Here is a 14,862-nt window from a genome sequence, read left to right as displayed (position 1 = left end):
GAAAGTTTTTAACCCAGAACATTCCTTTAATTTGTAGTATTTGAGTACTGAGAATATGAACTATTTTTAAGATATGAAGAAAAATTCTCTAAAGGCTTCATGATTGCACTTTATTTGAAAACCAGCTCCACCCATTTTTAATTTTACACATGTATGCACATTTACTGTGTACCAGTTACATCTACCAGCATGTGCTTTGTTGTTTAAAACTATATGGTGTCTATTTTAGTATCTAAAAGACAAGAAATTAGTCAACTAAAGACATCCCTATATTCCTAACTAAAAATACCAAAACCACCCTCTTCCCTATATCATCCCGTTCACTAGTCCTCACTGAGCAACCACACAATCGTCTTCCCTCTCATGCCTTTCCCATCCCTTGTTACATTGTCTAATTTCACTTGAAAGCTCCTAGAGGCAGAGAGCATGTTGTCTCTTTATTCTGGGATGGACCTAGTAAACCTGTGGGTACAGATGGAAACTATAAATAATAAACATAATGAAAATTAAAAGTTAGAAAAGATGACCAGGGATGCTCCACAGCCCAGCCCAAACTCAGTGACAAAAATGATACTGAATAGAAAAAAACTCTGATATGGTGTTCATTAAATTAATGCATTTGCATTTTTATCATATCTTTTGTTTCATTCTCCATGTACCATACTTAATTATGAAGATAAAAATGATTGGAAGAAAGCTAAATGATAGATTGTTAGAAATGCAAAATGATTCAAAATATTAATGTAATGCTAAGGATGACTGGGTAACAAATGGTACATTTGCTAGTATGCTTGACCTGGCACAATTAATATTCTAGGTCATGCTTGGGTTTCCATGATGGAGGGTCTGATGGGGAGAATTCCAGGGTAAAAATATATATCTATTGTATAACTCATTTCTCTCTCTCACCTCCCGCCCCCAAACGAGTTAGAATCATAGCCTTAAAAAAATCTGTGCTTTTCACACCTCATTTGCCATATTCACCACTGGGCCACCATTCAGCAGAAGGGCCTGATGCAAGGAGGTCAGTAAGAAGCTATTAGCAGAGTCCCCTCCTGAGATTTCTTTGGTCTTATTGAGTTGGAAGTTAGCATGACAGTACTGCAAATAACTCAGTTGTAGATTTTTTAACATTTAGCACAGATTTCCCCATAGTGTTTGTCACTTCAGAAAATTGTTCCTGAAAATGAAATCCCAGAAAGCCAGCATTGACAGAAGCCCTTCTCAGTTGTGAAGAACATGATACAGAAAAATGTATCATGCTCCCCACAGGCTAGGTGTGATTTTTGTAACCTATAATAATATTTGGGGTGGGGTGAGGTGGGGTGGGGGAGGGAAATCACAATCCCCTTACAAAAAGAAAAGGAGTACTTGTGGCACCTTAGAGACTAACCAATTTATTTGAGCATAAGCTTTCGCTCAAATAAATTGGTTAGTCTCTAAGGTGCCACAAGTACTCCTTTTCTTTTTGCAAATACAGACTAACACGGCTGTTACTCTGAGTCCCCTTACTGAAATTGGCTAAAAAAGTGGAAAAAAATTGGAATTAAGGTACTGGATAATTTCTGAAGACTGCTAATTTACTACTATTATCAATAAGCTTATGAAAAGCCACATTAACTATGATGAACGTATAGTTGAGAGAATATTATATTAAGATCAGAAAAAAAGAGAATAAGATACGAATTCTAAAATACTGTATCGAGCTGCTTTAAGATAAAAGATGTGACTAAAAGTCAAAGGTTCCAAACCTGCAACTTCTTGCACTCATGCACACTGCTGTTACCCAATAAAATGAATAGGGATCCATGGGTACAGAAAACAGCCTGTGAGCAAGAAGTTGGAGGAACAGAGCTTTGATTTGCTGAGATGTGTTAACTGTATCAGAACAATAGCTATAGATGGGCCAGAACTGGAACACTGAATTCAGCCTTTTTTCACAAATATTCCACAAGTTCAAGACTGAATCTGAAATTTGCAGCTCAGACCTATCTACATATGGGCCTGAACAAGCATATATTAAATCCAAACACTGCCACAAATTTGGAGTAAATTTTGTATTCAGCTTTTAATCTAGATCTGAACTCTGCAGCTTTGGCTGATACATTAGTAATTAATACATTTATCTGAACACTAGCATATATAAAATTAAACTTAAAATAACTAATGATTACTTGAAAAAATGATAAACATTGAAATACACCTCGTAACAAACTTTGACTCAGATCCCACAGAGAAATCAACCTGTAGAGATCCTTGTATTTGTGCAGAGTCCCATCACTTCACTACGACTGCAGTGCAGGGCAAATTCTTTTTTGGGATTGGGGCCATCATTTGCATGTCTTAATTAAACTGGTAGTTTGCAAAAGTGAACTATAAAAAAGCAGCCTTTAAGTTATTATTTTAGCAATAATAATCTGAAATACATTAAACTATACTTTCCTATTCTGCCACTATAAAGTGCAAAATGTCTGAATAAAGAATAGTCCTGTAAAGCATATGCAGGAACTCTATACAGATTACAAAATGCAGTTTCTGAAAGCCATTATGCTTACAGGGGCATTTGCATTTTTCCATCTCACCTATGTATACACATAAATGTGAAATAGTTCAAATAACAGTGTCTAATGGATAGATAACAGATAATGACTTAAAAGTAGTTCCTGATTATAGTTCTTAAAAAAAAAAGATAATTTATGATCATGTTAAAGATGGTTGTATTTCCTATTTATAATATAGGAGATTCAGGGCTAATTTTGGAAGAAAACTAGCGTACACAAATTTAAATCATCTGCCTTTGGCTAAGTTATATCAGCACTGCCATTCTTCCTGATGACAAAATTAAATTTGTATCCAATATGGGTTATTAAGATTTTTCAGAAATATATATATGTAGCAAAGTAAATTTGGAATATATATGACAGAATTATATTCATATTTACAATTAAGCTTTTGTGAAATATAGTATGTATAATTAAAATAGAATAAAGGTAACAAGCAATTCTTGAATCCAGAAGATTTTTATAACATGTTCATATGTTTTCCTGAAAAATTAAAAACTAAATTAAATAAATATATTTGCTGAGCAAGACCAGAAGTAAATCTCAAAGCAAACTGGAAAAAAGATACATCTTAAGTTAACCTTTAAGAGCACAAACACAGCATGGGTGAAATTCAGTTCACCTTCATAAAGACAAAGTAAGGAAGCTTTATGGGTATTAGTCCATTGTGATTAGAGAAGTTAAATTCAACCTTAAACGGAGGGCTATCACAGTCCGAACAAGGCTACTACTCAAACCTATTGGCTGGATTAATTACCACAAAGTCCCTGCAGCACTTTTGAAGCGTGTTAGAGACAATGGAATCCTCTAATTACAGATCTTATGGCCCCTTTTCCAGGCTACCCCGCAGGAATCAGAATGGGGGAAAAAAGGTGGTAATGCTCTCCCAAGCTCTGACCAAAAAATAACCTCCACCCACGTGAGGTGCAAAAATGAGATGTTGCTCATAGTACGCTGTGCAGATGTTCAAAATATGATTATGTGCTTCTGAGGCTGAGTCTACTCTTAAAATGCTACAGCAACACAACTGCAGTGCTGCAGCTGTGCCACTGTAGGGCTTCGTTGGGGAAGAAAGTAAGGCCATGTCTACCCTACGGGAGCTACAACATTAAAGTATATTTGCGTGAATTTTTCATACCCGAGTACTGAAGTTATGTTGACTTAACTTTTAATTGTAGACTAAGAGATGGTATCTCCCAAACTCTACTCACTTATGACACCAAAATGAGACCTTTTACCTAAAGTAAACCATGCTGATCTCGTGAACTGCCCTCTCCTTTTTTACATGAGAAATGAAAGAGTTAACAATATTGACATTTGAATTATCATCATTGGGCATCTGAGTTAACACCTCATTGAGAGTAATGTTGCATTTTACACTTCTCAGAACTACTGTTCCTGGCTCTCTGCAGACTCATGTAGACATCTCTGCATCAGTTTTCTGTGTAACAGTAACAACAGAAGACTTTAATTTCATTTTTGAAAGAAAAAGCTGAGAACAAGATAACCTCAGATAGGAGGCAGTATGCCAAAGGGTCCTGTTCCAAGAATTACCCAGTGGTTGTGGCATGATCTTAGGATGTGAGATACCTGAGTTCAATTCCCTACTCCACCATGGACTTCCTGTGTGACCTTGGACAAGTCACTTAAGCTTGTCTGTGCTTCAGTTTCCCATCTGAAAAGTGTGGATACTACTTCCCTACCTCACAGAGGTTTGTGAAGATAAATACATTAAAGATTATGAAGCACTGTGAGATCTACTGATGAAAAGCACTATATAGGAAATAAGAATTACTATTATTATTACTGTCCCCTCACAAAGTAACCCTGTATGCTAATCTATGCAGAGCTACTTTGGAGACTCCCCTCCATAGCACACTTGGAGGCCCCAATTCAGTAAAACACCCCAATTGTTTGTATTATGGTAGTGCCTAGAAACACCAATCAAAGATCAGAATCTCATTGTACAAGTCATGTAGCAAAGAAGACAGTCCCTGCCCCACAAAACTCAATCTAGGTGACAGGCCGGGTACAACTCATGAACAAAACAGACTCATTAGGTGGGGAGTGGCTTGGGAGAGAAAGGGAACAGTAGAATGAACAGAGTTTCATAGAAAGCAGACTTACAAGTCATCACTTGCCTAACCAATTCTAGATGGGAGCAAACTGTAGCATCACAGAAGTGGTAGGTTTTGAGGAATGATTTAACAAAGGATGAGGAGGTGGCTTTGTGAATTGTGATGGAGAGTTTTTTCCATATACAGGTGAGGGGCATGGAATGAATCAGGGAAGGTGCTTGAGTAAGAAATGGACAAGTGGCCAGTTGAGGCTGCTGTTATTGTCAGGGCAAAGTCAAGGCTGACAATCTGATATGCTAGCATCTCAATAGACATGGTGGGTCTTAATGGTGAAGAGTCTCGAAGACAAGAAAATTGTAATGCATCATTTTAAACATGTTCTTATGACCCATTGTAGCTGGCACATACTTTAAAGTTAAGTATATGCTTAAGTGCTTTCTGAATTGGGCTGGACTATGGATTCTTGCATTGACAAGTCATTCCTCTGGACACCATGTTTTATATCCCCAATATGGAGCCCAGTTGGTGTGGAGGGCTTTGAACAGGCCTTCTGTATCTGTATGAATTTAATATTAGATGTATAACAAACATATAGTGGAAGTTCATGCAGTAATTATGCAGCAATACAATAAAAGCCAGAGACAGTGTATTAATCTAGCTCTTGCAGATCATTAAGTATTTGCAAGCAAATACAAACTGGTATGATAAAGTTACAGATAGGCTTATCTATAAAATGCTGTGAAAATAGTCAGTAAGAGTCTGGAATGAATCTCAAACATTGTGAGATGTTTTTGGGAATCTAAGAGCCAGTCTTCAAATACAGAGCGAAATCAGAGGGTGCAGCTGAACTGCACAGAACACAGATCACACGGTGGCTTGCAATTCTGCATTCCCTCCTTTGATTCTGCTGCAGCTTCTGGACAAGGCCAGTGCCCCTGTGCTGTGTTAGAATACAGCTGGGGATTGGGTTGGTGCAAGGGTCTCCTGGCCATGCCTTCATACATCCATGTCCTCTTTTTCCTACTACCTTCGCCCCAGAAGAATGGAGAGAGTGGTGTGAGAGAGTTACATTGAGATAATTACAATGGATTTAGGGCCAGAATACTCAGATAGGAGAATCTGTCTCATAGAATTTAACAGCAATATTTAAAATAAGCTATCATCTATGCATATCTAAATACATTAAACAATAAGTTTCATAAAAGTTTTATTTAAGTTTTTAACCACATGAGTTGGAATTTCTCAGTGGGACACACTAATGAAAAATGCATTAGAGCTAATTGGGGAGCTCTCAATCCTCCCAAACCCAAACTGTTAATACTTTATGAGGAGCCTGATGCTCTACTTAATTTTCTCAGGGGGCCAAAATAGTTCTACAGAAGGAAAAATGGCACATTATAAATGTTTACTCTCTCTCCCTCACACCTACTGCTCCCCCAAAGCAATGTCTTCACCTTTTTTTTTAATTCAGTAGGTTTTGGCAATTATAACATGCTAAAAACAAAATTAAAAAATACTTTGTACAAATGTGGTTAAAAAAACCTAAGAATTCTGCAAGTATATTATTTTTAAAAAAGCATTTATGATCTTTAGATTAATTTCTGGCACATGCACCTTTACACAGATGTAATCTAATCGATCAAAAATGCAGTAGTTTTGTGCTGTGGGATATAGTGATTCCCATGTTTACTAAATAAATTAATTATTAAAACTATGTTAATTTCTATCTTTTTTTCAACAGTTACTTTTATCTCTTCTCATGAATTGCCTGCAAACAGATGAAAATATTTTCAGTTTATTAGTATACAAAATGATTTGGAAATTTGTTTGGCATGTAACTTTTGGCCTGCTACACATTTGCAAATTGCAAATAATGGATATTGCCAATTAACAATTTGAAATTACAGCTTTGTTGTTTAGTCACATAAGTAACATCATATTGTTACCAAATTACTGAATTCACAAGTGGGCTGTGAATTTTACAGCTTAAAATACATTTCAGAATATGTATTTGACCTTAATATTCATTTTTCACAAGTGTTCACACTGGTGAAGCTAGCATGTTTGAATGTGTGCAGAAAGTTAACATGAAAGTGTTGCCAGGAAGATCAAACAAAAATTTGTTTTTTTATTCATATGAATATTCATGGTATGGTTTTCCCCATTGTCATTCCACTCTAGTTGTGAGAATGCTGCCATTTGCTACTCTCTTGAAGCCAAATTGTGGTTCAGCCATCATAGCAGTGCAGAGATACAAGGGCGCACATGGCATCTGTATTCCTCTTTGTCAGCATTTTTCAAAATGACAGATAATATACTTTGAAAACTATTTTTTCTATTATGGATTCTACTACTTTACATTACAAGATGTACACTCAATATTTTTTGTTTTAAACTGGAATGAGATTTGCCCAATATAATTATTATGAGAAATTGTTATATTTGTATGGCTATTAGATATGGAGGAAGAAGGATTGTATATGACTGGAAGAAAAGATGAGCTTAGTAGTCTCAGTTCTGCAACACTTGCCTCCATGTGTAAAATTGACCCCTATGCAGAAGGCCTGCAGGATGCCTATGCACCATGTAAATCCCACTTAAGCCCTGTCTTAATGGGACATAAGCAGTGCACAGGAATGCATTTCATCCAGAGACCTTTCTCATGTCAGTAGTCCTACTGCAACTTTTTGCTGAAACACTTGTTACGTAGTTGTCTTTATCATTTTGATTTAAAGCATCAAAACAAACATATGTTTTAAATTATTTGAATTCAAGATCGCTCCATTTTCTCCTCAGATGACAGGTGTGTACAACTCACCATTCAGACAATCACCTGATCCAATGGAAGTACGGTTACGGAAGGCAAGGCCTTTCAGCCACAGACAGCAACAAATAAAGAAGCATCTTACTGATGAGATTTCTGACTGGCTAACTTGTACAAGTGCCCTAACTTTCCCTACAATGAAGCCTCTTCCACCCATTGGCAGACAGAAACCTCAGGTAATGCATACCAATAACTCTTAGGCAACTAATTCTGCCAAATACTGTTGCAGGTAATGTTCTTATTCTTATCTATTCATCATACTAGTTCAGGACATAGACCTCTTTGAAAGAAAGAGAACATATAAAGGCAAGGAGATAGGGATCATATAGACTGCATTTTTGTTCTTTGAAAAGATATGAACACGTGAAAATTATAGTAAGAAACTACCATATAGCTAACATCTCAACTGAAGTTCATCAGATGCAGTACTTCCAATTGCACAAATCTAAACATAATTCTGGGATGATACAATTGGTATGCAGGAGAAATTAGAGATGATGCGAAGAGATAACCAGTTAAAAGAAAAACATTTTAAAAAAGCCAGGTAACAACTAGAAAACAAAAATAACCATCATACCATCACATTTACTTTTTTGTTAAGTTTTGCTTTTCATTCAAAGGAAATATCTTCTCAACACAGAAATACTTTCTTCTCCTTTGTGTCCACTAGATGTGTGTCAGTTTTAATTTAAAAAAAGTTTTAACATGTTGTTCTGCATGATTCACCAAGTTGTTAAATTCCCATTTTTTGCTATCGTGGTCTCAATTTCAATTGATGACAGCATATGTTGCACGTAGCTTTTTATTTTGCTGATGGGAAACATTTCAGAAATTTTCCTAGTGTAGACAAGGTCCAGGATACAGTTATTTTATGTTTCAAGAGAGTCAATTTTTCACCCTGCTGTCCTTACGGATTTTTCAGTTTACCAAATCTGCTGAGCTTCCATTCCATTTGCCTCCCTTTTTCAAATTTAGTTCTGTTATTGCCTATAAAACTCTTAATGCTCTTTGGAATGCCTGCCATATGCATGGCATTCAATCCCATCCTCAATTTATCTCTTCAATGCAATTATTGGCTAATAAGTAGAAAGAAAACACTCCCACACAAACTCCCTTCAGTAATTTCCATTGAGTTTATCATTTTTGCTTCAGTAATTAAATAGCAGGTGATGGTAACAAGTGATATGCAATTTGTATTTATGGGTATTTTACTTATCCTCTGAAGTGCTGCTTTAACTGTCCTTACTCAGAGGGCTAAAGATGCTGTGCCTATCCTTCAGTGGAATGTGACTGTATGCACTTTATGTCTCTAAGAATAGTGAGGATGATATTTTGCCTGATGTACGTTACATAGGGATCATTTGAATGTCTTGAAACAAGGGGGGAAATGACAGTATTTTCACTGCTACTTTACTCTTGCAAGATCACTTTGTTATTATGCAATGTGTTTATCTTGCAAGTTTCTGTTCTGGTTGGAGTATTTTGTAGCACTTTCTAAGTTTATATACACTCACACGAGATAGAGAGCTCAATCGTACACAGATAGCCTTTCAGAATAAAACCAGCCTTTCAGAACAAACCAGAAGAGTTCTGTTTATTTCCTGCACCCCAAAGAGGGAATTTACTATATAATACTTTAATCCTTTCAGTGCCCTAGAATGTACACTGTGAGGTAAATTTTCAAAGCACAGTGCGTGGATTTAGCTGTGTGAATCTTATTGATGTTAATGGGAGTCAAACGGCTAAATCCCTGCACACCACTTTGACAATTTAGGGTTGTATGTCTCAGGAAAGGACATTGGTCTGAGCTGATGAAACAGTTGGACATGAAAACCCCTCAGAATGCATAGGTCTGAAAGTGCTCTGATGTGACAATATGGGATTTAATCACTAGCCATCCTTGTGGCTTAGTTCTCTGTGACAACACTCTTCGACACTAACTTTATTGTACACATCAGACCCCATGCTAGTCACTTGTGTTACATCACCACCTTTATACATATCCAAAATGTGCTTTGCCCTCAAGCATGATATTGAAATGAGAGTGGAATTGATGTACACTAAAAAGAACAAAATTTAACTAACACATCAGTTGTCTCTTAGGGATGTAAAATATGTGCATGTAAAATAGCATATATAAAAGAAAACTTTTAACGGTGCTGTTATCAGTTCTATCACTTTTTACAATCTGATGAAAGTACAGCTAATTCTGAAATTAGTCATCTCTTCATTAAAGGGCATTAAAAACAGCAAGCACATTGCTTTTTTTTTATTTTAAGGTTTCCCCCAACCCCTTTTTTCGTCTGGCTGGTGGCTATGCTGGGGTGAGAGAAGGCATTGAGGAAGTAACATTATTTCATTTACAACAAAATATCTGTCCATTTGCCAACCCTTGACAAATCTCTAGTGGACCACTCCCTAGAAAGAAGATTTATCCTACTCACCACAGTGCTCAAACTGCACACAGAGTTTTTGTTTTGTTTTGTTTCCTGAGGGAGGAAGAGGATTGTTTAACTCCCTCCCTTGATCTCCCCCAAAAAGAGGCTCCCCCATTCATGAAGCAGAGCTCCTGGGATGCTTGCAAGCACTAGAAGGGCAGAGATGTTTGTAAGCACCACAGTACTCACCAATCTTGATATTTAAGTTCTCAAATGCAAGTAGGTGAATGGATTTGGTCTCTATCTGTTTCTAAAATGTTTATCTTCATGGTTTATAAGCTTCCTCCAAATATGCGACTCAGAGGAAGAGGAAAATCTGTAGAGTAGAAACATCTTAATATTTTAAAATTATATTCCACTTTCATTTATAATGACAGGGCATTATTTGAGGAAGTACATAGTTACCCTTTTTCACTTCCCTTAGTAATTGCCCTACTTTGTTAATTTCATTCAAAATATAAACAAAGGAAAAGGAGAAATATCAATAAAGATGGAAAAGACCTATTTTGATAATCTGTTTCAGCCGTTACCCAGTGGAATACAAGTGAGGAATTCATGATGAAAAAGAAAGACTGTCCATTGTTTGTATTTTCCACTGTAGGACATGTGTCTATGTTTCTTACAGGTTATTTTATTTACATAAGAACACTGACCAGGTCACTTGACATTTTTCTTCTCCCCGTGAGTCACATATCTACTTTATGCAAACATTTTGTATTACAGAAGGCGTATTAATGTTTTCAACTTTTTTCTATAGCTCTCTCTGATTGGACAGAAGGAGGCAAATAACATTTACTATTTTCAGTAAATTACGATTGTATTTATTATTCCCCTGCAGCCTAAAACTTTTTTATTTTATTGTCTTTAGAAGAGCTATAGTGACCCCAGTAAAATAGATTTATTCTTTGTGTAAACTTTCTGGAAGTAAAGTAGGGGAAAAGCTTGCCAAAAGCATAAAGATTATGGTTACTTGCTTTCTTAGAATCTTTAAAAGGGACTTGAGAAACATGGTTCTGCGCCTTTAAAAAGGAAAGTTCCAATAAAAATCCATTAACTACTTTCAAATATAGCAATCCTCCTGTCCAGCTGTGAAAAGTACTAGATGATACTTATTTGCCATTTGTGTTATTTACGGTCCATGACTTTTATGGTAACTGGTTCCTATTATTGGTTTCTATTAATGTAAAACATAAGTGAACATAAATGAGGCGTGAATCATTTCTTTTTATTAGCCCCACAGTCTTCACTCAGTGCTTGCAGTAACTCCAGCTGTGACTTGTTAGTGATAACCTATTTAAAGAAGGAGATCTTTAAGAATAAGGGACATGATCAGGATTGTTTGTCCATTCATATTTTCAGAAGGTTTCACTACTTCAGTGCAAGATCAACAATAGTAAAAAGAAAACAAGATTTAATTAGCAACACTACTTAAGTCTAGTTGTCACTAAAATTGTAGTGAGTTTAATATGGTACTAATTACACTCCAAGTGAGTTTCTACTGGTTACCACTAAAACCATGATATAGGGTAAGTCACAAGGTAAGGAAAGAACTTTCTGCTGCTATAGATTTGTATCATTAAATGGTACATACTAGTATCAGTTATTAAAAAACATGGTTACAGATTTTCAATTCAAATATACAAAATTGTTAAGAAACCATAGGTCTATAGATTTTTTGGGTGCCACTAAATAAATGTAGGCTTTAATTTTTCAGAGAAAAGGTTGTCAGCAAATGGCAAATACACCTGTTTTATTTGTCTTGTCTGCAATTTTACTAGAAGAGTTAGTTCTGTAATCATGTTTTGAATCTCTTTGAAAGTGTCTCTACTGTCAAAATGGCAAAGACACTTTAAGTAAAAGGAACAAAGCCTCTCAATCTGAACACTGAAAGGGTTAGGCTTTTTTCAAATGTTTAAGCACAACTACAGTATATTTTGCGGAGATCAAATTTTATTTTACTAGTGTGTTGGTAAGAAACAAAACAGAACTAAGTACTCCTAGTCAGTTCTACACGCATGTCTTTTTTTCAGTAAAAGATACACATTAATAGTTCAAGAAATCCACCAGTGCACATTTCTCACTCCCCATCTAGGGTTTTAGAGCATGTTCTCAACTATCATGTTACTGTAACTCTCTATCAGGATGAACTGCTTTAATTAATTATTTTGGAAAGAAAATCTTGCCACTCTCCCAGCCACTCTGCATCCTTTTTCATCAGGGATATGTCACAAATAATAATAATACTTAAAAAAGAACACAACAAAACACTTACCTTATCCTATACCTGTCAGGGGCCCTTCCGTGATACTGCTGAAGTATTGCAGCAACGCTACAAGCCTTTGGAACCAACCTTGCGGGTGGCAACATCAATCAATTCACTAGAGAAGGCCAGAGAGGAAATCAAAAGAGAGGAATGGAGAAACCGCATAAATGACAATAAGTAAGTTCCTTGATTTTTTCTTATATTTTTATGAGAACATTTGCTTTATTCTGCTGCTTTCAGAAACCTTTTATGTCTGACAAAATGAAATGTCAAATTTGACAGCTTACTAGCAACCAGTCTAGGTACATACTTCTAAATTCTGTGTTCTTATTTAGATTGTAAAGTGTTCAGGGCAGAGACCCTGTCTTGTTTTATGAAGTGTGTCATGCAGACCTATGGAACTATAGAAGGACATATAATAAACAACCATTAATATAATACACATTGCAGAAGATGGACTTCCTGGAAAGTAAGCAATCAAATGGTGCAAGGATCCTTCCGCCACTCTTGCACTCTGCCAACGGACAGGCACTATTTCAATCTTTGCACTTTGGATACGTCAGGACTATATGAGACTAGCTGTTGGTGCTGTACTCCCCAGAAGATTTGTGTGTAAGTCCCTTCTCTCCTCTGCACAGACTAGCAGAGCTCACTCTGCAGAGAGCTGGAGCACCTGTTGCACCCTGTCAGAGGGTGACATAGAAGCTGTACTCACTCTGTGTTTCTGAAGCAGCATGGTTTCCTGCAGCCCATTGCCTGCAGGAGCTTTAGCTGGGCTGGTGCATCTCCAAACAACCCTGAATACAGGGCTGTGCTTTAAAGGCATCATCTATCCCAAAGGATCTAGCACTTTCCGCAACACATTTTAATGTTCTTTTCTGACCACAGTGGAGCTCTATTGGATCCATCATAATGGAGTTCTGTTGGGTCAGTTCTTCAGAGTCTGTGGTTACTCATCATAACTCGATGCTTTGATGGCATTTCCCTGGAGTTCACTCTTCTTGACAATGCTTTAACCCCCTAGTTTTAAAAAAAAAGTTTGGTGAATCATCTGTCTTAGTGGTCATACTATGCCCATTGACATATTGAGGGCTTATGTTTTGCAATCCCTACTAGCTTCTAGTAAAACCTTCTGAAACCTTCAGTCTAGAGATTTTGTTTCAGTTTCACTGCCACATGCCATTTATGTCAGCTGATGTGTTGGGACTCTGAGCTCTGAATTCTACTGCATCAGTAGATTTTGGCATTGGTGTTAATTAATGTAGTTGCCATGTTTTTTTCCCTCAGTCCTTTCCCCCCCCCTTTTCTATTTTAATCTTAACAGTGACTTTAAAAATGGCACCTTCTTATTCAAGAGATCAACTCCCAAGATGAATTTAGACCATGTTTTATTGGATTGCTTTTTAGTGACAAAAATAAGATGTCAGTACTGTACTTCTTACTCCTTTTGTATGGTACAGCCAAACACAGGTTGGTACAGATTACAAGTAAAAGTTGTTTTCTTACTTGTATTCTGTCCCGTTTAGTGCATCATTAATAGAATTGTGAAGTAAGTTTCAATTAATTTATGTAATTAATTTAATACAAAAAGTAAAAGAATGCCCATTCCAGAACTGAAATTACAAGGCCAAATTCCATTCTCAGACACACCTCTTCTGCCTTATAGTGGAGAGCTTAATATGAAGACAGTGGATTGTACAGGTATAACGGAGTTCCAGATTTTGCTTAAGTGACCTGAGATGATATAGAAGGAGGAAAGAAACCATCTTGATAGTCAGATTTCACATTAAATTGACAGGGCTAGCAGTTAGAAAAACACAACTCTTTTCTACTAACCTCTGCCAATTAGATCTAGAAGTCGTTGGGAGACAAAGATGTTATCTCACTTCGTTTTTTAAAAATTGAATCATGCTCTTGACTTACTGGCATGACTGGTATGTCACAGCCCACAACCATAAGATGCCAGATTGACAAACTTGAGCGCTCTAAAAATAGCTGTGAAGACAGTGCTTTGAAGTTGTGGCTTTGGCTGGAGCTTGAGCTGTGAAGCCTAAGGAGTGAGGTGGGCTTCAGAGCCCAAGCTGCATCTTCAAAGTGTTGTCTACACAGCTGTTTTTAAAGAGGTACTACCCGCCCCCCCAGCCTGAGTCTGTCGATCTGGGCTGGGATGCTCACTGCCACTGGCTGTGTAGATATACCCACTGTGTCTTGTGCTTATGAGAAACACTAGTCCACAGATGTCACCATGTTTAATCAGAAGTCATGAAGAGTCAGATCCTGGATAAAGATCTTCTAATTCTTATGATAAATCTAGTATGAAGGCTGTGGCCTTGAGCTGTCCAAAGTTGTGTTTTCAACTCTGACAGATATTGGTCAGTTGTCTTTCTTCAACATGAGTATAAGGAAGAATTTAATGACAATCCTAATGCACAGAAGCAGTGCTGTGGTGCTCGGAGTCCTCCACAACACAGGACGAAGGATTGTACACTATGTATCCATTCTGTGACTGCTTAATTTGTACACCAGATTCAACCAAGTATGCCAGGATCACATCTGTAACCTTGCAAAGGAGATGACAAACCTTCATGCCATCCTCAAGACTGGCACTCACGAATAAGGTTGCAGCCACTGTTGTGGAATATTTGCCTCAAGAGAGGGGTCAAGAGAGTCAAGGAAAGGTTTATTGATGGTTTATTAT

General features: G+C 36.9%; 1 protein-coding gene across 3 annotated transcripts in view; it reads left to right on the top strand.

Moving 5' to 3' along the window:
• SPATA17 (spermatogenesis associated 17) overlaps positions 1-14,862 on the top strand; it is a 146,336-nt gene that overhangs the window by 79,585 nt on the left and 51,889 nt on the right. For all 3 annotated transcript variants that reach the window (XM_073338910.1, XM_073338909.1, XM_073338912.1), the window contains 2 exons: positions 7,436-7,639; positions 12,193-12,341. In XM_073338910.1, the coding sequence (XP_073195011.1) occupies positions 7,436-7,639; positions 12,193-12,341 (353 nt within the window). The remainder of the gene's footprint in view (positions 1-7,435; positions 7,640-12,192; positions 12,342-14,862) is intronic.

Source organism: Lepidochelys kempii, chromosome 3 (assembly GCF_965140265.1).
Source record: "Lepidochelys kempii isolate rLepKem1 chromosome 3, rLepKem1.hap2, whole genome shotgun sequence".
Taxonomy (NCBI): domain Eukaryota; kingdom Metazoa; phylum Chordata; order Testudines; family Cheloniidae; genus Lepidochelys; species Lepidochelys kempii.
This window is presented reverse-complemented; position numbering and strand designations above follow the sequence as displayed.